The sequence below is a fragment of the Rhinoraja longicauda genome, chromosome 25 (assembly GCF_053455715.1).
Source record: "Rhinoraja longicauda isolate Sanriku21f chromosome 25, sRhiLon1.1, whole genome shotgun sequence".
Classification (NCBI taxonomy): domain Eukaryota; kingdom Metazoa; phylum Chordata; class Chondrichthyes; order Rajiformes; family Arhynchobatidae; genus Rhinoraja; species Rhinoraja longicauda.
Genome location: NC_135977.1, coordinates 23,431,541 through 23,456,289, shown reverse-complemented (window position 1 = coordinate 23,456,289; position 24,749 = coordinate 23,431,541). Strand labels below are relative to the sequence as shown.

General features: G+C 44.3%; 1 protein-coding gene across 1 annotated transcript in view; it reads right to left on the bottom strand.

Moving 5' to 3' along the window:
• The window catches only part of hip1ra (huntingtin interacting protein 1 related a), a 114,697-nt gene that overhangs the window by 9,108 nt on the left and 80,840 nt on the right, over nt 1-24,749 (bottom strand). Inside the window, exons 11-23 of the mRNA XM_078421694.1 lie at nt 23,460-23,603; nt 22,445-22,518; nt 22,283-22,355; nt 21,528-21,711; nt 18,039-18,127; nt 15,160-15,276; nt 10,618-10,719; nt 9,193-9,387; nt 7,923-8,070; nt 7,185-7,271; nt 5,896-6,003; nt 4,794-4,930; nt 3,399-3,509 (exon numbers count right to left, since the gene is read on the bottom strand). Of these exons, the coding sequence (XP_078277820.1) occupies nt 3,399-3,509; nt 4,794-4,930; nt 5,896-6,003; nt 7,185-7,271; nt 7,923-8,070; nt 9,193-9,387; nt 10,618-10,719; nt 15,160-15,276; nt 18,039-18,127; nt 21,528-21,711; nt 22,283-22,355; nt 22,445-22,518; nt 23,460-23,603 (1,569 nt within the window). The remainder of the gene's footprint in view (nt 1-3,398; nt 3,510-4,793; nt 4,931-5,895; nt 6,004-7,184; nt 7,272-7,922; nt 8,071-9,192; nt 9,388-10,617; nt 10,720-15,159; nt 15,277-18,038; nt 18,128-21,527; nt 21,712-22,282; nt 22,356-22,444; nt 22,519-23,459; nt 23,604-24,749) is intronic.

The following is a 24,749-nucleotide window of genomic DNA, read 5'->3' as shown; positions in this document are numbered from 1 at the left end:
CCCACCGGAAATTGGAGGAACAGCACCTCATATTTCGCCTGGGCAGCTTGCAGCCCAGTGGTATGAACATCGACTTCTCCAACTTTAGATAGTTCCTCTGTCCCTCTCTTCCCCTCCCCCTTCCCAGATCTCCCTCTATCTTCCTGTCTCCACCTATATCCTTCCTTTGTCCCGCCCCCATGACATCAGTCTGAGGAGGGGTCTCGACCCGAAACGTCACCCATTCCTTCTCTCCTGAGATGCTGCCTGACCTGCTGAGTTACTCCAGCATTTTCTGAATAAATACCTTCGCTGAAGATCTGAAGCATCAGCAGATGGTGAAACCTTTTGGAAGTACCATTTTTGTTCTGCAGTTTGATGAAACTACGGACATTTAAAACAATTCACAACTCATTGTGTATTGTCGTTTCCCGGATCAAAGCTTGGGAAAAATTGCCGAGCATTATCTCTTTTGCTTGCCAGTCGGAGAGCAAACTACAGGTGAATTTATTTTCTCCAAGCTTGCGAATTCATGGAAAATGTAAATTTGTCTTGGAGCAAATGTGTTGCTGTGACTACAGACGGTACTGCAGCCATGATGGGGAGACAAAGGAGCCACTGCTCACATCAAAAATCCCATAATTGCACCTTTTTCCATTGTTGTTTACATCGGGAAGCACTGGCTGCCAGGAAACTGAACACTTGTTGCAATGACCAGAAAAATGAGCTGGAAGAATTGTTGCGAGATGTGGTGAAAATTGTCAATGCTATTCGCCCACAAGCAGAAAAATGTCAGCTGTTTTCAGAGCTATGCAAGGATATGTCTGCAGATCACATGATTCTCCTCCTGTATTCTGAGGTTCGACGGTTGTCACGTGGAAGAGTCCTTGAAAGAGTACTGTCCCTGAAGAATGAACTGTCTGTATTTTTTACTGAGCAATGTGACAAGAAAGCAATGCATTTCAACAATGATTTTTGGCTGGCCAAATTGTGTTACATGACTTCTATTTTTGAACATTTGAATCGGCTCAACTTGTTACTTCAAGGTAAAGGAGGTGACATCTTTGATGTCCTTGGGAAAATAGATGCCATGAAAATGAAGATCACCATGTGGCATATTAACATTCCAAAAGGCAATTTCTCCAATTTCCCACATTTGGAAAGCTTCCTCAAAGAGTGTGAGTGGGAAGAAAAGCAACCTGATCTGGAGAAAACACTGAAGGACATTATTTCCGACCATCTGCAGTTGCTGTCTAAAAATTCTGAAACATATTTTCCTCAGAAGCATCTGCAGGACTTGGAAAATTAGATGTGGATAGTAATCCTTTTATCACCAGCCACATCAAGCGAGCAGATTTTGGGAAATGTCAGAAGTATTGATGGAGCTTCATTATGACTTCACTCAAAAATCATCTTTTGAGATGTACTCCTGCTGTGGAGACTATTGGGTTGGATTACTTGCTTTCCCTGAATACAAATCAATTGCCTTGAAGGCCCTTCAACCACTAGTAAGGGAGACAACTTCCCTGTCTGAACAAGGATTTTCGACCTTGGTAGAATTGAAATCCAAAAAACGCAATTCACTTCAGTATGTTGATTCGGTAATGCGGGTAGCTTTGGAGAAGGAAATTGAACCTCTGTTTGAGAAGCTTGTCACAGGAGTACAGGAACATCCTAGTCATTGATGATAAGTTTAGAAGTATACTGCTTGTCATTTATTTGTGGTAAACATACACAATAAGAAAACATTGTTTCTAAGAATCTAATTCTAAGTTCTCAGACGGTTGTTTACTAACTTTACTTTATGTAAACTAGAAAAATTCTAATAATTTTTCTGTTCTTAATTTTTTTTGTCGCTCCTAGTTGGGAGGGCGCCAGATATTCAGAACTGAGCAACAAACAATGGTGTGATGTTGTTTTGAGCATGCACGTGATATATACATGTCAGTACGCATACACAACTTTAAAACATATATCTGAATTTGGAAGAGCAAGCTTCTGGAAAGAAATATTTGGTGGTATTGTGAGTTTTGGTCGGGGAGAGTTATAGAAAGTTACATTAGTTGGATACTAATATATTAAATCACATACTCCATGGGTTTTTTGAGCTAGTTTTCCAAGAAAATATTACTTTTCCAAGTATTCAAAGCCCAAAAGGGTAGGATGGGGCTGAAACGCAGTGTTTAGACTTTGGAATGGTTTTTGATCATTCTAATAGAATGATTTTCCAACTCCAGCTTTAATTAAGCTCTTTTTTTTCACTTCTAGTTTTCTTTACATATTTTTAGGATGTTCAAAAAGTTGAATAAAATAAACATATAAGAAATTAGTTGATTTATGTTTTTCGCTCATGTGACAAAATAAATTATATATAAAATTATACACAAGGGAGAAAAAGACGAAAATTTAGTCGAGGGTGAATGAAATTTTGTGATAAAGACTCAAGGGTGAATGACACTGAAATAGTTTAAGAAGCACTGTTCTAAACCATTAAGGATGCCAATTACATTTGTCATGACAGTTTGAAATAGAACAAACTAAAATCTCCATCTGAATGTTGTTATATTTTTTATCAAAAGCTTTAACGAAGAGAGAAACATTCTAAATTACCCTTCAGCACCCCCCCACTACATTCATATACCCAAATCCATTTATCCTTATGTCCCCCATGATCAACATAACACAATATAATAGTTCTTAACAACTATTGTAGCAGACCCTCTCACATAATAGCTATTTAAGAAAAGGGGTCATTAAGTATAGAGTTCAATTGCTTCTGATCCTTAAAATGAGGATTTTATCGAGCTTGACTAAAGTGCACCGGAACCTGGATTGGTGCTTTAGAACGTTTAGAGAAATTACTTGCTCTGTCTGCCAGGGGTCAGACAAGCTAGAAGGAGTAACCTACAGAAATGTGTGTAAAGACATTACAAGAGTTGTTTTTCTGCAATGGAAATGATTACAGTCATCTTCTGGTGATTTATATCCTTACTATCAGTACAAAATGCTAACCATTTTAGGCATTATGATTTTACAAGAGATCATGGAAACTTTAACTAACCATGATCAGAACCATTTTGCCAGCGTGGAAATGTCCAACACTAGAGGGCACAACTATAAGGTGAGAGGGGAAGAGTTTAACGGAGATGTATGGTGCACGTTTTGTTTACATACAGAGTGGTGGAGGCTTGGAACACATTACCAGGGTGGTGGTGGAGGCAGGCACGATAGTGGCATTTAAGAGGGGCACATGGATAAGCAGGGAATAGAGGGATATGGAACAGGTACAGGCAGATGAGATCAGTTCAACTTGGCATCATGTTTGGCACAGACATTGTGGGCGGAAGGGCCTGTTCCTGTGCTGTACTCTTCTGTGTTCTGAGATTATCTGCTTTCTAGGAAGATGGATTCTACCCTACCTCAATCCTCTTCACTGCATCTTCAATGGCTGCGGATGTTGATGCCATCTCATTGTCCACCATGTCCCCAAGCTCCTCCTGTTTGACATCAATGCTCTTGGGCCTCAACTCCTGGAAGAACATGTTAAAAGTATTCTCTATTTAGGCTATATTTTAAACATTGAAAACATCTACTTAAGATCGCTTAGAATTAAAACCCTTAGTATTTTTTTTATTTTTGCACAACATACTAATAAAAAATATTGCATTTGAATGAAAACAATCAAAATCAATGATATGTACCCTATTGGATATAATAGCACTATTTCCTGCTCTCTCAAGATTTAGTTTCGTTCAGACTGTTGTAACCCAGCTCTCATTCTAGGACAGTGTCATCATGATCAGAATCAAACACTTTGGTGAAAGTTCTTACCCGAGGTCGTGTGGGAGTCCCCCAATCTAGACTGTGATGGGATATAGTGACAAGTGTAAAAAGAACAGTCTAGACTTTTACCCAGAGTTGGGGAATAAAAGAAACAAAGGGCAGATCCCCCCATGGTGAGAGGGGGAAAATTTAATTAGAACCTGAGGGGCAACTTTTTTCACACAGAAGGTGCTGGATATTTAGAACGAGCTGCCAGAGGAGGTCGTTGAGGCAGGTACAATGGCAAGATTAAAAGACATTTGGGCAGATACATGGATGGGAAAGGTTCCGAGGGACATGAACGAAACATGGGCAGGTGGGACTAGTGCAGATGGAGCATCTTGGTCGGCATGTTTCCTTGTTGTGTGACTCTGGCCCTATAACAGAAACACCTTACTGGGGATTTAGCGTAAACCTCAAGAAGGAAGATTTATTACTTTGTTATTGTCATATCTTGCAAACTCAAAGGAGAATCCAGTGTTCGGAAAGCAGAAGCTTCTAACTTCTCCACAGACACTACCATTGCACGCGTGTGTGAGAGAGAACATAAAAGATTATGGAACTAGTGAGGGGAGATGGAGAAAAGCTGCAGATCTATCAAGATACAACTGAATGAGGCCTCCTACTTACATTTTCCTGCCTTCTCCCCTTGACACCCGTTCTAATCAAGAATTTGTCCATCTCTGCCTTAAAAATATCCATTGACTTGGCCTCCACAGCCCTCTGTGGCAATGAGTTCCACAGATTAACTACCCTTTGACTAAAGAAGTTCCTCCTCACCTCCTTTCCAAAAGAGCGCCCTTTAATTCTGAGGCTGTGACCTCTGGTCCTCGACTCTCCCACCAGTGGAAACATCCTTTCCACATCCACTCTATCTATGTCTTTCATTATTCTGTAGGTTTCAATGAGGTCCCCCCTCAACCTTCTAAACTCCAGCGAGTTCAGGCCCAGTGATGTCAAACGCTCAGGTGGGAGTGGTGAGTTGATCATACCTGTCCGAGTTCAAGGATTTTCTGAATCACCCTCCTCACAGCAGCAGGGTCAGCACGGCTGACTGACCGCTGGTCCTTCAGCTCACCCAAATAGCCTAGGCTCTCCTTCCCACACTCTCTGCAACCGTCCGTCAGTCCTGTGAGGATGGTAAATGAATATTAACTCAGTTTTATAGAAATGTTTTCACAATGCATTCAACAGGTTTCAATGTTCCCCTGAGGAAGGCTGATTACTTTGGAACCATATTCCACAGTAACAGCTTCAGGTCTAGGATCTGGTACCTTTTATTGGATCAGTGCTAACATTTACCTGGCGTACAACAAAATTGCAGAGGGCACAGCTGCAGAACTCACAGACCCCCCCTGAGACAAGATTCCTGGAAACCACAAAGAATCCTTAAATATTTAATCTAACAGAGTCATCGTCGTAGAGTCATACAGCAGGAAAAATAAAACAGGCCCTTCAGCCCAGCTAGTCCATGCTGACCAAGATGCCCCATTTACGCTAGTCCCACCTACCTCTGCCTGACTCATATCACTCTAAATCATTCCTATCCATGTACCTATCCAAATGTCATTTAAACGTTATTATACTACCTGCCTCAACTACCTCCCCTGGCAGTTTGTTTCATATATCCACCACCCTCTGTATGAAAGATTTGCCCCACAGGTTCCTATTAATTTTTTCCCCTATCACCTTAAACCTATGTCCTCAGGTTCTTGATTCCCCCTGCACATTCTGATCCAAATCACAAACTGCAATGGGCCCAGCAATGATCCCTGAAGCACACCACTAGTCACAGCTTCCAGTCTGAAAAACAGCTTTCCATCTTCAGTCATCATTGAGTCTGAAGAAGGGTTCCGACCCAAAGCTTCACCCATCCATCTTCTCCAAAGCTGCTGCCTGACCCGCCTGAGTTACTCTAGCGCTTTGTGTGTTTTGTTGTAAACTAACATCTGCAGTTGCTTGTATCTATTTGCCCCACCTCCCTCTGCTTCCTCCCCTGATGTCTCAGTTCTGCAGCTGGACAGGAACACCATCACCTGCTGAATGTGAAGTTAGATTTTTTTTCCCAGCGACTAGGATGTGCTCAGTACTCACTGTCCGCGTGGTCAGTCGGTGCCAGGTGTGACGTGGCACTGCCATTCACGATGGTGTCGGCAATCAAATGAGCAAACCTGGTCAAAGCTTGCAAGAGGCTGCTGGCATCTGTGGGAACCAATGGAAAATAAAGTGGAGAATTCAGTGAAGACACGTTATGTACAGAATCAGTAGAACTAGGAGGAATTGCACATTTTTATTAAATGATTTTTATGTTGCCATAAAAAAGCTTCAGCGTACTAAAAATTCCAGATGAGCCTCTTCAATACCTGCCACTTGGACTGTAACAACTTGTTTAAAACCCCTATTAAGGTATACTTAATAGGACATTAAATCGGGTTTTAATAAGCTCAGACTCCTGAATAACTGAGGCATTCTAATCACAAGGTGCTTGTCAGAGTTGAGTTAATTGATGTGAATGTACAGACAAGGATCAGAAGTAAGGCACTCAGTCCCAGGAACCACAAGATTACGGTCAACTCTGTACTTCCTCCCACCCTTAAAATCCCTCCCCAACCTCTTGTTGTCATTTATTAACCTACTCAATCTAACTGCCTTCAAAATGATCAAAATCTCTGCCTCCACTACCCTATAAGGAAAGGTTTTCCAAAGACTTATGACCCGCAGATAAAATTGCACCTCTTCCGAGTCTTACATGGGCAATTTCACAAAGCAAAATGCAAACTGAAGCAGGGTTAACTACAGGGGAAGGATAGTGGGTAATATTGTCAACCTTTGAAGACCCATTATTTACGGTTAATGGACAGAATAGTATTAGCACCTGGAAACAGATGGTCACAGCCCCCCTTGCTGATAGGAAAGTCCCAATAAAGTGAACGAGGAAAATATTTAAGAAGTATTTTACCTTTAAACTAAGCGCAAATTTATAAGTTCTTAACTCATAGGAACAGAATTAGGCCATTCGGGCCATTTGGCCCATTGGGTCTATACCATTCAAACGTGGCTATCTTTCCCTCTCAACGTCATTCTCCTGCCTTCTCCCCATAACCCTTGACGCTCTTAGTAATCAAGAATCTGTCAATCTCTGCCTGGAAAATACCGAATGACTTGGCCTCCACAGCCGAATGTGGCAATGAATTCCACCGATTCACCACCCTCTGACAAAAGAAATTCCTCCTCGTCTCCTTTCAAAAAGTACGTCCTTTTATTCTTAGGCTGTGCCCTCCGGCCCTAGAGGATTGGGCTTTCAGCATCTAAACTTGCACAACAACTTGATTGTTATCTGTACAGAATGTGGACACGTGTGACTGAGACAGAGGTGGCAGTACCTGCCATGTTCTTTAGGTACTGTGACTGTCCTTGTTGCATCAGGTTCACCGATTCCATGGCTGCTTCTGCCCTGTTGATGAGGTAATCTGTAACAGATGGACAAGGTCAGTTCCCCCTTCTTTAATTAGTGCAAGGTAAACAAGACGGGTCTCGAGGTGATTCCCATCAATATACAAAATCATATATTTTGATGTACATATAGTTTGTTACATATATGGCAATGAATTCAACAGAATTCCATAGAAACAAAGATCTGCAGGTTTCTAGTTAATACCAAAGATAGACACAAAGTGCTGAAGTAACTCAGCGGGTCAGGCAGCATCTCTCGAGATGAAGGAAAGGTGATGTTTCGGACTTGGACCCATCTTCAAAGCATCAGACACAGGTCTAAAGCTCGATCTATGTTGGCGAGGCTGCATTTGGAATATTGTATTCAGTTTTGGTCACCCTGCTATAGCAAGGAAAGAATGCAGAGAAGATATAAGAGGATGTTGCCAGGACTAATAGGGAGAGGTTGGGCAGGCTAGGAATCTATTCCTTGGAGCACAGGAGGCTGAGGAGTGATCTTATAGAGGTGTACACGATCTTGAGAGGAATAGATAAGATTCCTGCATCTGCACGGTGTGTTTTGATCGGGATTAACTGGGTCTGCACGGTGTGTTTTGATCGGGATTGCTGCATCTGCAGCTCCGCGTGTCTGCATGTGATGATCATGAAACTCGTCGGCCGCTTCCTACCTGGCGAGCTGGTGCACCGAATGTGCAGAGGATCGTCGAGCTTGGCCACGGCGTCCTGGATAATGCTCTCGGCTTCCCTCACGGTGCCCTGGACCATGTGGAACTGCTCATCCAGCAGTTTCTGCTGAAGCAGCTGCTCACGGTTTGCCTGAAACATAAATTAAAAGGCGGCTGGCAGCAGGCTGGTTTCCAGCAGTGGCCGGAGGAGAGATGAACAAACGTATCATCTTGTGTAGGAATGAACTGCAGATCTTGTTTACACCTCAGATAGACACAAAAAACTGGAGTAGCTCAGCAGCATCTCTGGAGTAAAGGAATAGATGATATTTTGGGTCGAGGCTCTTCTTATTTTGGAATTAGAAAGACATTGTAGAGTGAGGAAAAGGATAGCAAGCAGCAAGGCCAGCAGGAAGGCAAGCAAAGGGGAAGAGGCAGGGGAGAATGATGGAAGGGTAACGGAGGGATTAAGGACACAAAAGTACCCCCTGAGTTACTTTGTATCCTTGTGTGTATTAACGAGCATCTGCAGTTTAGTTTAGAGATACAACCTCGAAACAGGCCCCATTCGGCCCACCAAGTCCACACCGACCAGCGATCACCCTTACGCTGGTTCTATCCATCACACTGGGGCCAATGTTTTTACAGAAGCCGATTAAACTACAAAGCTGCACATCTATGGAACGTGGGAGGAAACCGGAGCGTCCAGAGAAAACCTACGTGGTCATAGGGAGAACGTACAAACTCCGCACAGACAGCACCCGTAGTTAGGATCGAACCTGGGTCTCTGGCGCTGTGAGGCAGCAGCTCTACTGACGTGCCTCTCTCTGCACCACCCTCAGTTCTTTCTGTCTACTCTCTTCTTTGCATAGTTCCCTGGTGTCTAATGTCAAGAGGGAAGGTGGAAGCTCAGTTTAGCGTTGTCTTTTTTCAGTGCTACGTTGGGTTCAGGCTGGACTTCACACTCTAGCAGGAGGTTTGAACCCATGAGCTTTTGATTCCGTGATGCAGCTACCTCCACAGAGTATAGGGAAAAAAACTGCAGATGCTGGTTTAAATCGAAGGTAAACACAAAATGTTGGAGTAACTCAGCGGATCAGGCAGCATCTCGAGAGAGAGAAGGAACGGGTGACGTTTCGGGTCGAGACCTTTCTTCAGACTGACTGCTGCTGACCCGCTGAGTTACTCCAGCATTTCGTGTCTGCCTCCACGGAGTGATGAGCTGCAACCTATTTAATGAACAAAGCTGGAATGGTAACCCAAGGACTCTGACCTTCTCTGTGAATTTTCCCTGCAGCTCTTCCAGCTCCCTGCAGGCTTTGTCTTTCTCGGTGCGCATCGCCATCTCCCTCTCCTGAATCGTGTTCTGCAGTGAGTACGCCTCAGATTCCTTCTCAGCCACCGTCTTCCTCAGGTTGTCCTTCTCTGCCTCAAGGCTCTGCAGCCTGGAGTTCATCTCTGTACCCGCCTGCAACCAAGGCACACAGTGCTCATTACTACAGTACATCTCTGAGCACAAGGCCCAACCGTGTACACGGCCTTGAGTGCCCGAGCTCATTGATAAATGAAATCTCAAAGTCCTTTCACATACTTCATCGACAGGTGGAACTTCATTTATTGTAAGCAAATGCAGAATTGGATCAATTTGTCCTTCAGATAACATCATTAAAATCCACTTTACATCATAAACTCATAAGTAATAGGATCAGAATTAGGCCATTTGGCCCATCAAGTCCACTCCGCCATTCAATCATGGCTGATCTATCTTTCCCTCCTAACCCCATTCTCCTGCCTTCTCCCCATAACCACATGGAATCACTTCATTGTGAATTAGGCCATTTTGACCACTGTATCATTGCCAGTTGTTTGACAGAAATATCTAGTTTCTTTTAGTTTAGTTTAAGGATACAGCATGGAAACAGGCCCTTCTGCCCTTTGAGTCCACGTTGGTCATCAATCATTGTTCACACTAGTTCTACGTTATCCCACTTTCTCGTCACCTCCCAACACACCAGGGGCAATTTACAGAGGACAATTGACCTACACATTTCTGGGGATGTAGGAGGAAACCAGAGGAAACCCACGCAGTCACAGGTAGAATGTGTAAACTCCGCACAGGCGACACCCAAGGTCACGATGGACCCCGGGTCTCTGGCGCTTCTGATCCAGTGGTGCCAGTGACACCACTGTGCTGCCCTAGTTCCTTGCTCTTTCATCATCACTCTGAACATTTCAGTTATTATATTATTTTTCCTGATTCCATTCTTGCATTGATTGGGCCTCCTCTACCTGCACCAGTCTTGGCCCACAATCTCTTCCACTATTAATGGGAGAATATTCGTTATACAATAGTGTCGCTGGACGACATGATACGTCAACCAGTGGGAGAGATCAAGCATGTTCCTGCCTTGCGACTACCTGGGCCTATCTTTGTGGTAAACAATGGCTCTTGGTGCCCCCGAAATGATGAGGGATACAAGACGCAACATATGCATTGCTCCGGGATTGCTTTCCAATGGTTTATAGTGGAACATGCATTCAAGAAAGCTAAAGCCTAATGAGTGGCCAACTCGGGTAATGATCAACAGTCATGTAACAATATCACAGCACAGGTCAGCACCTTCCACAGCAAGAGGAGAAAAACGGAAGGAAACCGATACACCCTGAGCGTTAGTTCACTCTTGCTCCCCTACTTTACCTGGTCAGAGTTATGCAGTGAGCACTGGATGGTAGCCAGCTCTTCCTTGCTTGCCTCCATTTCCCTCTTCAGTTGTTCCATTATAAAGTTCTGGTCCTCCAGCTGCAGGTATGGATGTTAAGCAGAGTTAAACTTAGGAGAATAAACGTAATTTAGTAATCCCGGCGATCTCCATGAAAATGATATTCCGCACCCTGCCATTCGCTACAACTCATTGGGGGAAGTCACTAGTATGGAAGCATTGAACCAGTGAATGCTACAGTTATCTATCCCAGCTTACTTATGAGTTTAATCCAAATCAAGCACAACTGAGAGATACAGGAGGATATTTTTAAAATAGGATTTCAGTTTAGTTTAAAGATACAGTGTGGAAACAGAGCCTTCAGCACATCGAGTCCACGCTGACCTGCGATCACCCATACACTACACCAGTTCTATCCGACACACCAGGGACAATTTACAGAAGCCAATCAACCTACAAACCCACATGTCACAGGGAGAACTTGCAAACTCCACAAAGACAGCACCCGAGGTCAGGATCAAACACGGGTCTCTGGTGCTGTGGGGCAGCAGCACTACCAGCTGCACCACTGTGCCAACCTGTGAACTCCAATCTATGACTGCAACTAACCTTGAAAGTACTAGGCTGCAGTCTCTTATTTTCATGAGTGAATCTCAGCAGTCACTTCACACCTGAAGCCAACACCATGGGCTATTTGCAAGTACCATTATCAATGCACCATGGGCTATTTGCAAGTACCATTATCAATGCACCATGGGCCATTTGCAAGTACCATTATCAATGTTAAAAAAAAAAAGCAATTTCTCAGGTTGAGTGATTTTTCAACATTTGAAAACATTTGGAAATATCTTTCAGGATACAAAAGCCATTATGGAAAAGTTGGTTGCTGCTTTATTTAATAGAATTTTGTTAAACGCATCAATGAAATTAGATCTCAGCTCAGATAAGCTGTTTATGGAAAGTTGATGAATTCACTTCCAAGTGATATTCAGTCCAAGAAATTATTTTGTAGCTAATCTGACTCTTGGGGACAGCACCTGGCACTAAATAAACATGCCATGCTACTGGTTCAGCGACATGGAGATCGTACTGACATAGGCTGGGAGTTAGAGACACAAGGAACTGCAGATGCTGGAACTTTGAGCAAAACACAAAGTGCTGGAAGAACTCAGCTGGCTCAGCAGAATCTATGGAGGAAATGGACGGACAGGTGACTTTTCAGCACGGGACTTTTCTTCAGTGTGCGGAAGGGTCCCGACCTGAATCAAAACCTGCCCATTCCCTCCACTGATGCTGTCTGTCCCGGTGAGTTCCTCCAGCACTTTGTGTTATAATCAGGGATTTACAGGAAACAGAAATCAAAGAACATTCTCGTATGTTTATGTTTACACAATATAATGACACTATATTCACAGTGTAATTACATTTATTTATACAGTTACGGAGATTATTATAAGATGATATAACTTTAAACATGGCAAAGCCAGGTTAAATGAAATAGTATAATACAATAACAGTTTAATCATAAACTAGTTTAAAAAGACCCAGTAACTGTACAATAAAACTGATGATGTACCTGGCGGTAGAACTTGCTAACATGTATTTAGAAAAATGAGAGGCATATTTAAATCACAAATAACATCCCGCGTGCTTGAGATGAAATCCATCCCTCATATTCAGAACTCAGATTCTGACACAGTGGATCATATTATCCTGCTCTAACATCACTCCATCAGCATCTAGCACAAAGACCTGGCAGCAGGCCTGGTTCACTGCTGTGAAGAAGGGCCCGGCGGGCAGCGACCTACAGGGGAAGGTCAGAATCCCTGAAGAGGAGGAGGGAGCCGCTGACGAGGAGTGGGCCGGTGAGAGAGGGACCAGGGTATTGCCTCCAGCGCCTTCAAGGTCGGCTGCAGGAGGTGCCCCAGGGACACAGAGGCGGGCAGGCAAGGAGAGGGACGTTGGATCTTGGGCCTGCACCAGTCTGGGGCTCACCTGGGCTTTTTCTTTGTAAACGGTGCCAAAATGTGGTGGCTTGTGCAAAATAAATCACTGTGCTGTGCATACATGACACTATAGAATCATTGATGTACACTCCCCTGCTCTATCTTTCCAATCCAGTCACAGACACAGAGTCACTGACAATGGGTAAACTTTCCCTTCTCTCGCCACGGTCTTTGTATTTCCCTGCGGACTAGATCCTAACTTGCTCTTTTTTCTCATCTACATCAGTAGCAGAACATTAAATGTACAGTATGCGCAGAGCACAGCATTATATTGAAACCTCTTGATATATATACCAGTTACACTTCCCCTGATGATCAGGGGAAGGAGAGACCCATTAGGATGCTGGAAGAACTCAGCAGGTCATTAACATCTATGGAGGAAAAAGGTACAAGATGACGTTGAGACGAAACCCTGCATCAGGACCGAGAAGGAACAGGAAAGATTGCCAGTTGTGGAGGGGAAGAGTGTAGGGGGAGGGTATAGGCTGGTAGGCGAAAGGTGGAGGAGATGGAACCAGCTTGGGGGAGTGAGACATAGCCTGGCAGGTGACAGATGTTAAGCAGGTGGGAGGAGGGCACGGCAGAGACGAGCAAGAGAGAAGGAAACCAGGTGGACAGGTGAGTGTGCGGAGGTCACCATCAGGTAACCTCAAATTGGAAGATTCAATGTTCATACCATTGGGTTGTAACTTATCCAGCAGAACATGAGATGTTAGGATTTGGCCTCTCTCTGCTAAAAGAGAAGGCTGACAGACAAGTGGGTGTGGGAGCAGGAAGGAGAATTAGAACATGCCACCAGAAGAAGTATTAAATAACGACATGGTAAGCCATGTAGACCAGCATAATGTAATAAGAAGGAACTAAAAATCTTTACAAGATGGCTAGCTCAAAGCCTCTCACTGTTCCCTTAATTTATCAGCAGCTTTAATAGCCATTGACTAGACTGCAGAAGATTGCGATACATTTATCAGGTTATTAAAGAACTGTCTGAAGGGAGGCTGGGAAATTGTCCTTTAAATGGATTAATGATTGAAAAGACTTTCGGCCAAATCTGATTTAATGCTGTGATTGCTTCTTTGAATACATTATTTAATCATTGCTGCGCTGAAACTCTGTATGTGGTGCTCATCCACATCAATAACTTCAGCAGGACTCTTACGTTATTCATCATTAGACCCAGCACCTTTACAGAGCTCCACCAGACTCCAGCTACAAGTTACCATTAGGGCGGCACAGTGGCACAGCGGTGGAGTTGCTGCCTTACAGCGGCAAAGTCGATCCTGACATTGGGTGCTGTCTGTACGGAGTTTGTACGTTCTCCCTGTGACCATGTGAGTTTTTTTCCGGGTGCTCCGGTTTCCTCCCACACTAAGAGCTACAGTTTTATGGGTTAATTGGCTTGGGTAATAATTGTAAATTATCCCTGGAGTGTAGGATAGTGCTCGTGTATGGATGATTGCTGGTTAGCGTGGACTCGGTGGGCCAAAGGGGATGTTTCCACACTATATCTTTAAACTAAACTCATTGGGATTCATCAGTGGCTCAAATTTGGCCCCAGCGGTGAGGGTTCTGGAGCTCCAGCCTGGCCAGAGCCAGCAGATCCGTCCCACAGCCGACTTCCGTGGCCAATTTGTAGAGGGTATCTCAGCCCCTCAAGGCCATGACCTCTGTTGGTCTGGCAAAACAGATAAAACGGCAAGGCTCTGGAACCAAGGGTTCTGGAAAATCCGTGGGGAACCTGCATTGGATTATTACTGTGACATGTACTGAGATACAGGGAGATACTTTGCCAACATTGCATCGATAGCTGATGAGGAGCACCGGGCTGTGTCTCGACATTGAGGATACCGGTAAGAAGTAACTGCTGCAAACATGCTGTCTTTAATTTGACTATTGGTTAATCATCAGCTTAAATATTAACTAGGTTTGTCTGTTGGTTTATTGTGCAAGCTGTGGGCTGTTATTGCGTTGCAGACACGGGAGTCTCAATGGTAACTTGTCTACAGCTGCCAGGTTTAGTCAGAGAGTCACAGAGCATGGAAACAAGCCCTGCGGCCCAACTTGCCCACACCAACCAACATGTCCCATCTACACTAGTCCCACCTGCCTGTGATTGGCACATATCCTTCCAAACCCGTCCTATCCATGTGCCTGTCCAAATGTTTTTTAAATGTTGATAAGAGTGCCTGCCTCAACAACCTCCTCTGGCAGCTCACTCCATACACTGACACTACACTCCTACCACCCTCTGCGTAAAAAAGTTGCCGCTCAGGTTCCTATTAAAGCTTTCCCCCCTGAATCTTTCCTGATGGCAAGATCTCACTCATTTACCTGGACACCAAGTAAGTTGTAAGGACAAAGAGAATATCCATTAGTGAATTTTGCATTGGCCATCATTATAGTGCAGGACTATTCTGATATTTAAGGTCATTGCCGCATCTGTGGAGGCCTGTTCAGGTCAGGCATCTCCCTTGTAGAGAGATAGGAAACCTGAATGGTAGAACTCAGTCTCACCTTCATCTCGGCCTCCCTCTTGGCTTCCTCCGTGGCAAATTCAAGCTCCTGTTTAGTCCGTGTCTCCTCCTCACGTGTCTGCTGGGTCACTGTCAGTTGTTTCGTTGTCTCAGCACTCTGCATGTATCGAACAAAAAGAAAGAAAATTTAATCCCTTGACTATCACGGCACAATATTTCAGTTGCTCTCTATTAATAGCTCGTTAATCTAGTATAAGCCCAGGAGAATCACAAATAACTCCATTGTGTACAAAATCATGAGGGGAATAGATCTCTTGCCCAGAGTAGGTGAATCGAGGTGATGGGAGGTAAGATTTAATAGGAACCCGAGAGGTAACTTTTTCACACAAAGGGTGGTGGGTGTATGGAACGAGCTACCGGAGGAGGTAGTTGAGGCAGATACTATCGCAACATTTAAGAAACATTTACACAGATACCTAGATAGTACAGGTTTAGAGGGATATGAGCCAAACGCAGGCAGGTGCAACTAGTGTAGATGGGACATGTTGGTCAGAGTGGGCAGGTTGGGCTGAAGAGCCTGAATACTCTAATCATACAAAAACTTTATTATGGATGTGAGTAACTAGTGCGACTCAGAATTACTGAGGACAAAGATTCCGTCTATTGCAATGGCACCATAATCGGGATGATCGCGTGAGACAGAGAGGCCCAGGTCATCTCCCTCTTCGGTAACCAGTGACCATCTCTACTGCTTATTGCCCTGCCACCTCTGTGTGTGAATATTGATGTTCTGAGCACCAGTAGTGATGGAGACCACGCCGCCCTACGATCACCCATTCACACAAGTTCTATGTTATCCCACTTTCTCATCCACTCCCGACACACTCGGGGCAATTTGAAGAGGCCTATTAACCTACAAACCCACTCCTCCACACCTGGGAGTAAACACGAGTCCCCAGGGAAAACCCATGCAGTCACAAGGAGAACGTGCAAACTCCACACAGACAGAACCAAATGTCAGGATCGAACCTGGGTCTCCGACACTGTGAAGCAGCAACTCTACAAGCTGCCCACTGCCCTGTATTTGCTAAAAAAAAGCTAATTTTTGCTTATTGTTTGTCCCAGTTAATAAAGTCAACATTCTGGGAGATTTGCGGGCAGTCTGACGGATGTGGGCTAAATGCAGGACTAGTGGAGACAGTGCATCTTGGTCGGCATGGGCAAGTTGGGCCGAAGGGCCAGTTTCCACTCTGTTTGACTCAATGACTAACAAAGCCTGGTGCCCAGCTTTGATGGGAAGGTGGGAGACTGGCTCTTGCAGTTTGGAAACGTCCCCATCTTCTCCCGTCGCCATGAAGAAACCGGGTCAACACGTTAATGGTCAGCTGTGGTTTCCAGAGGCTGACAATGTCAAGGTTCCAGTTTGAGGCCCACCACAGACAGCAAAGCACCAGGCCCCGAGGATGCATTCCATGACATGACACATCACAAGGCACTAAGGTGTGTGCAAGTATGTCAATTCTCCAGGAAATATTTACAATCAGATCAATATTTCAGCCGACTTATCCTATCACACCCAAACAATGACAGATATTGCACAAATTTTGCATTGTAAACCGGCTGTGTGAACCGGTCAACCCACCTTCTACAACAGCCTCTGGGAAAGTTTTAAAAGGTGTAATTAATTAGGAAACATCTTCTGCAATGTGCAATCTGTTCAGCTTCATATGTTTTTCAACATCTTCGAAACATGTTGAAATGCTTTCAACAACATATTCCAGTCAACAGAATAAGAGGAGGAAATTGGTCCCATTTCCAAACATGGTCTGATTTCAAGGGTCATTTCAAAAGGTTGCTGCAGGAATTAGAAATAATCCAAGCCTAATTCCAAAGCACTTCTAAATATCTGCAGCATTAATACAAATATCCAACCACGCACATTCAAAAACAAAAATCAAGGATGAGTCTCACCCCAGTCACTCCCTCTTCTCCCCTCTCCCATCAGGCAAGAGGGTCAGAAGTGTGAAAACGCACACCTTCAGATTCAGGGTCAGTTTATGAGGCAACTGAACCATCCTACCAACAACTAGAGAGCATTCCTGACCTACCATCTACCTCATTAAAGACCCTCAAACTATTTTTAATCAGACTTTACTGGACTTCACCCTGCACTAAAGTTATTCCCTTTATCCTGTATCCTATACACTGTGGACGGCTTGACTGAAATCATGTGTAGTCTTTCTGCTGACGCAACAAAAAAGTTTTTCACTGTACCTCGGTACACGTGACAATAATAAACTAAACGAAGCAAGTGTAAATGGCCACAAACGTGTGAGAGAGAGAAAGCTCAGTCAAACTTCCTGTTGGGAACCAGGAACCCACCTTAACCTTACACATGGAACACAAACACAAAAGATTCACTGCTAATAAAATGTGCTCCAGTCAAGGGCAAAAATATCTCCAGATCGACACAAAATGCTGGAGTAACTCAGTGGGACAAGGAGCATCTCTGGAGAGAAGGAATAGGTGACGTTTCGGGTCCAGACCCTCCTTCAGACTGATGTCAGGGGAAAGGGAGATGCATAGATAAGGAAGTGTAAGGTGTGAAAATAGGACAACGGGAATGGAGATCAAGGAAAATGTAGAATAGATGATTGTTAGCTGGGAGAAGATAAACAACAAAGCAAACAGGGATTAAAAGTAGTTGGAGACAGTGACTGGGTGGAGAACTGGGAAAGGGGAGGGATGGAGAAAGAGGGAAAGTAAGGGTTACTTGAAGTTAGAGAAGCATGTCTCTCTGAGTTACTCCAGAATTTTGTGTCTATCTTCGGTTTAAACCAGCATCTGCAGTTCCTTCCTATGCAAAATTACCTCTGCTCATTTTGACATGGAATGTGCCCAGTGCAAGGCTTCTCGTACCTTTCTGAGGAGCTCTGCGTGAGTGTTGACAAGATCGCTGTGCTTTTCTTTTAGTTTGTTGTAGCGCTGCTCGTTCGCTTGGACTTTCTCTGCAAAAGCAAATTAAGCGACATTGAAGTGAAACTGGACGCAGCTGGTGTTAAATTAAGACGCCAGGTTTTAGCAGGTGATTTGTGTTGACATTTAGTGAGTTTTCTGTGCTCTTTCCAAGTAACGTACTCTCAGAAGAACAACAGAATCCAGAAATGGTCCTGTTCTCAAGAGAGAACTCTGACACCTGGTAGACACAAAAAGCTGGAGTAACTCAGCGGGCCAGGCAGCATCTTGGAAGCAGAGTCTCGACCCGAAATGTCACCTCTTCATTTTCTCCAGAGACGCTGCCTGACCTGCTGAGTTACTCCAACTTTTTGTGTCTATCTTTGGTGAAAACTAGCATTTGCAGTTCCTTCCTACACATTTCATCTGATACGTCCACTGGCTCAGGCCAGAATAGATACTAAGTGGCAGCACAGTTAACTATTCTTCTGTGGTTGGACTCATTGTGACTAAAAACAAAAGCCAACCAATAAATACTTCATATACATCCTCAGAGTCAGGGGTATTTCCATCAACTATCGCACTGTGATAATTATCACATTTACTGATGCAAAATTAGAGTTGTCTGCATTCTCAATGGCATTCTGTCCACTTGTTTCCCTTATTTCCTGTTGCTTATGTCTACAGTAGATATACATAACCAAGACAAATATGCAAATTCCTGAATGAAATGGACTAGAAATGGTCAATTATAAAAGACGAAATTGCGGAGCATTTGGTTAGTAGTAACAGGATTGTTCCGAGTCAGCATGGATTTACGAAGGGGAAATCATGCTTGACTAATCTTCTGGAATTCTTTGAGGATGTAACCAGGAAAATTGACAGGGGAGAGCCGGTGGATGTGGTGTACCTTGACTTTCAGAAAGCCTTCGACAAGGTTCCACATAGGAGATTAGTGGGCAAAATTAGAGCACGTGGTATTGGAGGTAGGGTACTGACATGGATAGAAAATTGGTTGACAGACAGAAAGCAAAGAGTGGGGATAAATGGGTCCCTTTCAGAATGGCAGGCAGTAATTAGTGGAGTACCGCAAGGCTCGGTGCTGGGACCGCAGCTATTTACAATATACATTAATGACTTGGATGAAGGGATTAAAAGTACCATTAGCAAATTTGCAGATGATACAAAGCTGGGTAGTAGTGTGAACTGTGAGGAAGATGCTATGAGGTTGCAGGGTGACTTGGACTGGTTGTGTGAGTGGGCGGATGCATGGCAGATGCAGTTTGTGGATAAGTGTGGATAAGTGTGAGGTTATCCACTTTGGTGGTAAGAATAGGAAGGCAGAGTATTATCTGAATGGTGTCAAGTTAGGAACAGGGGACGTACAACGAGATCTGGGTGTCCTAGTGCATCAGTCACTGAAAGGAAGCATGCAGGTACAGCAGGCAGTGAAGAAAGCCAATAGAATGTTGGCCTTCATAACAAGAGGAGTTGAGTATAGGAGCAAAGAGGTCCTTCTGCAGTTGTACAGGGCCCTAGTGAGACCGCACCTGGAATACTGTGTGCAGTTTTGGTCTCCAAATTTGAGGAAGGATATTCTTGCTATTGAGGGCGTGCAGCGTAGGTTTACTAGGTTAATTCCCGGAATGGCGGGACTTTCATATGTTGAAAGACTGGAGCGACTAGGCTTGTATGCACTGGAATTTAGAAGGATGAGAGGAGATCTTATCAAAATGTATAAGATTATTAAGGGGTTGGACACGTTAGAGGCAGGAAACATGTTCCCAATGTTGGGGGAGTCCAGAACAAGGGGCCACAGTTTAAGAATAAGGGGTAGGCCATTTAGAACTGAGATGAGGAAAATCTTTTTCAGTCAGAGAGTTGTGAATCTGTGGAATTCTCTGCCTCAGAAGGCAGTGGAGGCCGATTCTCTGAATGCATTCAAGAGAGAGCTCTTAAGGATAGCGGAGTCAGGGGGTATGGGGAGAAGGCAGGAACGGGGTACTGATTGAGAATGATCAGCCATGATCACATTGAATGGCGGTGCTGGCTCGAAGGGCCGAATGGCCTCTTCCTGCACATATTGTCTATTGTCTATAATCTAGAATTTCCAGCTTTGGATGATAATGGTGCTTTTTAATTATGTTTAATAAGTGCTTTTTAATTATGTTTTCCTTTTGTGAAATCCTTTCTGTGACTCAAAGGAAATGGAAGTCTCAACAATGTGTAGGAAAGAAACTCAGATGTAGGTTTAAACCGAAGAAAGACATGAAAAGATGGAGTAACTCAGCGGGTCAGACAGCATCTCTGGAGAAAAGGAGTAGGTGACCTTTCGGGTCGACTCAGGTGGAAAGAAGAATCTCGACCAAAAACGAACTAAAAGGTCAGAAAACCTCCTTTTCTCCAGAGGTGCTGTCTGACCCGTTGAGTTAGTCCAGTTTTTTGCGTCTATCTTTGGAAGTCTCAACAAGATAGGTTGGTAAATGCCCAATCATTATGATTAAAATCAAGTCCTTAAACAGACTCAAGAATCTCCTCTCTGGTCAAAATCCTCTCCTCGATGTCAGTCACTTACTAATGGCATATCTTTGCCATATTTTGAAGAGTGCATGAAATCCAAATGCTATTCTATACAATACCAGGTCTCAGCTGTGTAATGAATGGGACATGAATGAGATAGGTTGAAACTTAAGATTCAAAAATCTCCACTCCTTGGTGATTATGAGTGGGAGTGAAGAATACGCAGGGATAGGTTAGAATATGGCAAAAATGCACAGATATCATTAAGTAGGAGCAGTAGCACAGGGGCGGCACAGTGGTGCAGCAGGTAGAGCTGCTGCCTTCCACCTCCACAGTCCAGGGTTCGATCCTGCTGTCTGTGAGATGCATTTGGTTTAGCTTAGCTTACTTTAGAGATACAGCGTGGCAACAGGCCCTTCAGACCACCAGCGAACACCTGTACACCAGGTCCAACCTACTCACTAGGAACAATTTACAGAAGCCAATTAGCCTACAAGCTCACACGTCTTTCGAATGTGGAAGGAAACCGGAGCACCTGGAGAAAACTCACGTGGTCACAGGGAGAACGCACAAACTCCGTACAGGCAACACCCATGATGAGGATCGAACCTGGGTCCCTGGTCCTGTGAAACAGCAACTCCACCACTGCACCACCCCTGCGATGTGGAGTCTGCACGTTCTCACTGAACCGTGCGTGTTTCCCCCGGGTGCTCCGGTTTCCTCCCACATCCCAAAGGATGTGCAGGTTTGTAGGTTAATGGGCCCTCTGTAAATTGCCCCTGGTGTGTAGGGAGTAGATGCGTAAGTGGGGTAACACAGGCCAGTATTATTGTGTGTCATGTGCTGTCAATTGAATGTGAGCGTCCCACCCATTGGATCAGCCGCTGTTGTAAACACCAGCCACTGCTCTATAACGAACATGGCAGAACTTACTCTCTGCCTCCACGACCAGGAACTGCGTTTTATCCACGTCGCCTTTCTGCCTCCGCAGGTTTTCCAGCTCGCCCCTCAGCTCCTCGTTATCGACCAGCGCCTTCTGCTTCAGCTTGCGGGTTTCCTCCAGCTCCGTTTCCAGGCCATTAATCTGGGCTTTCAGTTGTGCGATGTACTTCTGGGCCTGACGACAACATAAAACCAACATCAGCTGCTTCTGCCAGGACAAGTTTCTTCTGTACAAGTGCTTCACGACTGCTGCACGTGTCACCACTGGTCTTTATTTGGCAACTACAACAACCAGGCAGCATGCAGCAACATTGCCATACAATGAATCAGGACACCAAACAGTCAAATGTAGACAGGAGGGTTCTGACCTCAAACATCACCCATCCATGTTCTCCAGAGATGCTGCCTGACCCACTGAGTCACTCCAGCACTATCTTCAGTATAAACGAGCATCTGCGGTTCCTTTCTACAGAACAGTACAGCACAGGAACAGGTCCTTTGACCCACAATGTCTGTGCTGTACATGATGCGGTTAAACTGATCTCTGCCTGTATGCAATCCATATCACTCCATCTCCACTCCATTGCCGATGCCAAAGCCCCCTAAATGCCATGATCATATCTGCCTCCACTGCCAGCTCTGGCACCCACCACTCTGTGTGTATATTACCCCGCATATCTCCTTTGAACTTTGTCCCTCTCCCCGTCCTCGAAGTTCAAGTTGAAGTTCATGCAGAAGTGCCCCACCTCAGACTTTACTCTTTCCAGCTCAACTTTCAGCAGCTCCACCTCCTTCTTCAGATTGTCAATTTGAAGGTCTCTGCAGAAAATCACACAAAAGGAAACATCAAATGGAAGCAAAAACATATGTTACTGCACCCAGCCATTCATTGCCAAAGCTCAGCTTACCGGTCATCCTTCACAAAACCATTATTAGTTGGAGGTCCAAAAGTAGCATCGAAAATGTCCACATCCACCAAATTCTAGAAAAAAAAGATGTTCAGCTTTTTAATATACAAATGTTTCTCAACTTTTTATAACCTATACAAAGCTAAAAAGCCAAAGCAGTTAATAAAACATAGAACGGTACAGCACAGGAAAAGGCCCTTCGGCCCACAGTGTCTGTGCTGAACATGATGCCAAGACTAACTCTTATCTGCCGGCACATGATCCATATCCCTCCGTTCCCTGCACATCTATGTGCCTATCCAAAAGTTTCCTAAACACCACTATCATATCTGCCCCCACAACCACCCCCAGCAGCCCATTCCTGGCAACTCACCACCCTCTGTAAAAAAAACGTGCCCCATACATCTCCTTTAAACTTTGTTCCTTTCACCTTATAGTTATTCCCACTATTCTTTGATATTTCCATGCTGGGAAAAAGCATATCTCACCCGCCTCATTACTGATCTATAACCTTATTTAGTCACATTCACTGAATATGAAAATACTCATTAATTTAACATTAAAAGAGCAGCAGAATGGTGCAGAGGTAGAGTTGCTGCCTTACAGCGCTGGAGACCCGTGTTCGATCCAGACGACGGGAGATCTCTGTGCCGAGTTTGTACGTTCTCCCTGTGACTGCGCGGGTTTTCTCTGTGTGTTCCTGTTTCCTCCCACACTCCAACGACGTACAGGTTTGTAGGTTAATTTGGCTTCTTTAAATTGTCCCTGATGTGTAGGATAGTGTTAACTGCAGGGATCGCTGGTCGGAGCGGACTCAGTAGGCGAAGGGCCCATTTCCACGCTGTATCTCTAAGTTAAACACTCACACTCCATCATTCACTCTTCCCCAGCCTCTTCTTTCTAAGGATTTTGTTTGTGGTCTTACTTTAGACATCTTGAAAATCTGCTACACTTATTTCAAGGCGAGCAAAAATTATTCACCGGGAGGATCTTGTTGCAAAAATCTTTCTCTCACCTGGGATTCAGTCACTGGAGCGGCAGAAACCTCGATGAGACTCTCCGGTTCCTCGATGTCATCTGTCGGGACTTCATCAGGAATTATCACCACTGGTTTCACATGCTCTGCCAGAGCAGAAGCTCTCAAAAAATTTGGTGGACTCTGCCAAAAAGAGAATGTTACACATCTATATTATGTCCAAAAATATTAATATCTATCTTTGGCTCTATGAATTACATGTACACGGTGGTTTAATTAAATTAAATGGTGGTTGAGCAAGTTTGCTGATGATGCAAAAGTTTGTGGTTTTGCAGATAATGAAGATGGTTGTGAAAAATTACAGCAGGATCTTGATCGATTGGCCAGATGGGCCGAGGAATGGATGATGGAATTTAACACAGAGAAATGTGAGGTGTTGCATCTCGGGTAGTCTAACATGGGCAGGACCTACCCAGTGAATGGTAGGGCTTTGGGGAGTGTTGTAGAGCAGAGGGATCTAGGAGTGCAGGTGCATGGTTCCTTGAAGGTCGAGTCACAGGTAGATAAGGTGGTCAAAAAGGCTTTTGGCACATTGGCCTTTATCAGTCAGAGTATTGAGTATAGAAGTTGGGAGGTCATGTTGCAGTTGTGTAAGACTTTGGTGAGACCACATTTAGAGTATTTTGTTCAGTTCTGGGCACCATGTTATAGGAAAGATGTTGTCAAGCTGGAAAGGGTACAGAGATGATTTATAAGGATATTGCCAGGACTTGAGGGTCTGAGCTATAGGGAGAGGTTGTGTAGGCTGGGACTCTATTTCTTGGAATGCAGGAGGATGAGGGGTGATCTTATAGAGGTGTATAAAATCATGAAATAGATTGGGTAGATGCACAGTCTCTTGCCCAGAGTAGGTGAATTGAGGACCAGGCGACATAGGTTTAAGGTGAAGAGGCAAAGATTTAATAGGAATCTGAGGGGTAACTTTTTCACACAAAGGGTGGTGGGTGTATGGAGCAAGCTGCTAGAGGAGGTAGTTGAGGCTGGGACTATCCCAATGTTTAAGAAACAGTTAGACAGGTACATGGAAAGGACAGGTTTGGATGGATATGGACTAAACGCAGGCAGGTGTGACTCGTGTAGCTGAGATATGTTGGGCCGAAGGGCCTGTTTCCACGCTGTATCATTCTATTGCTATGAATGGGTAGGACTTTCCCTATATTCTGGTCACCACATCTAAAGGTAGCTGGCAGTGAGGAAAGTCCTGGTAGCTGTAACTCAGAAGTTTTGGATCATCAGCCAAAAGCATAGATTGCATTCAAACCCTGGTTT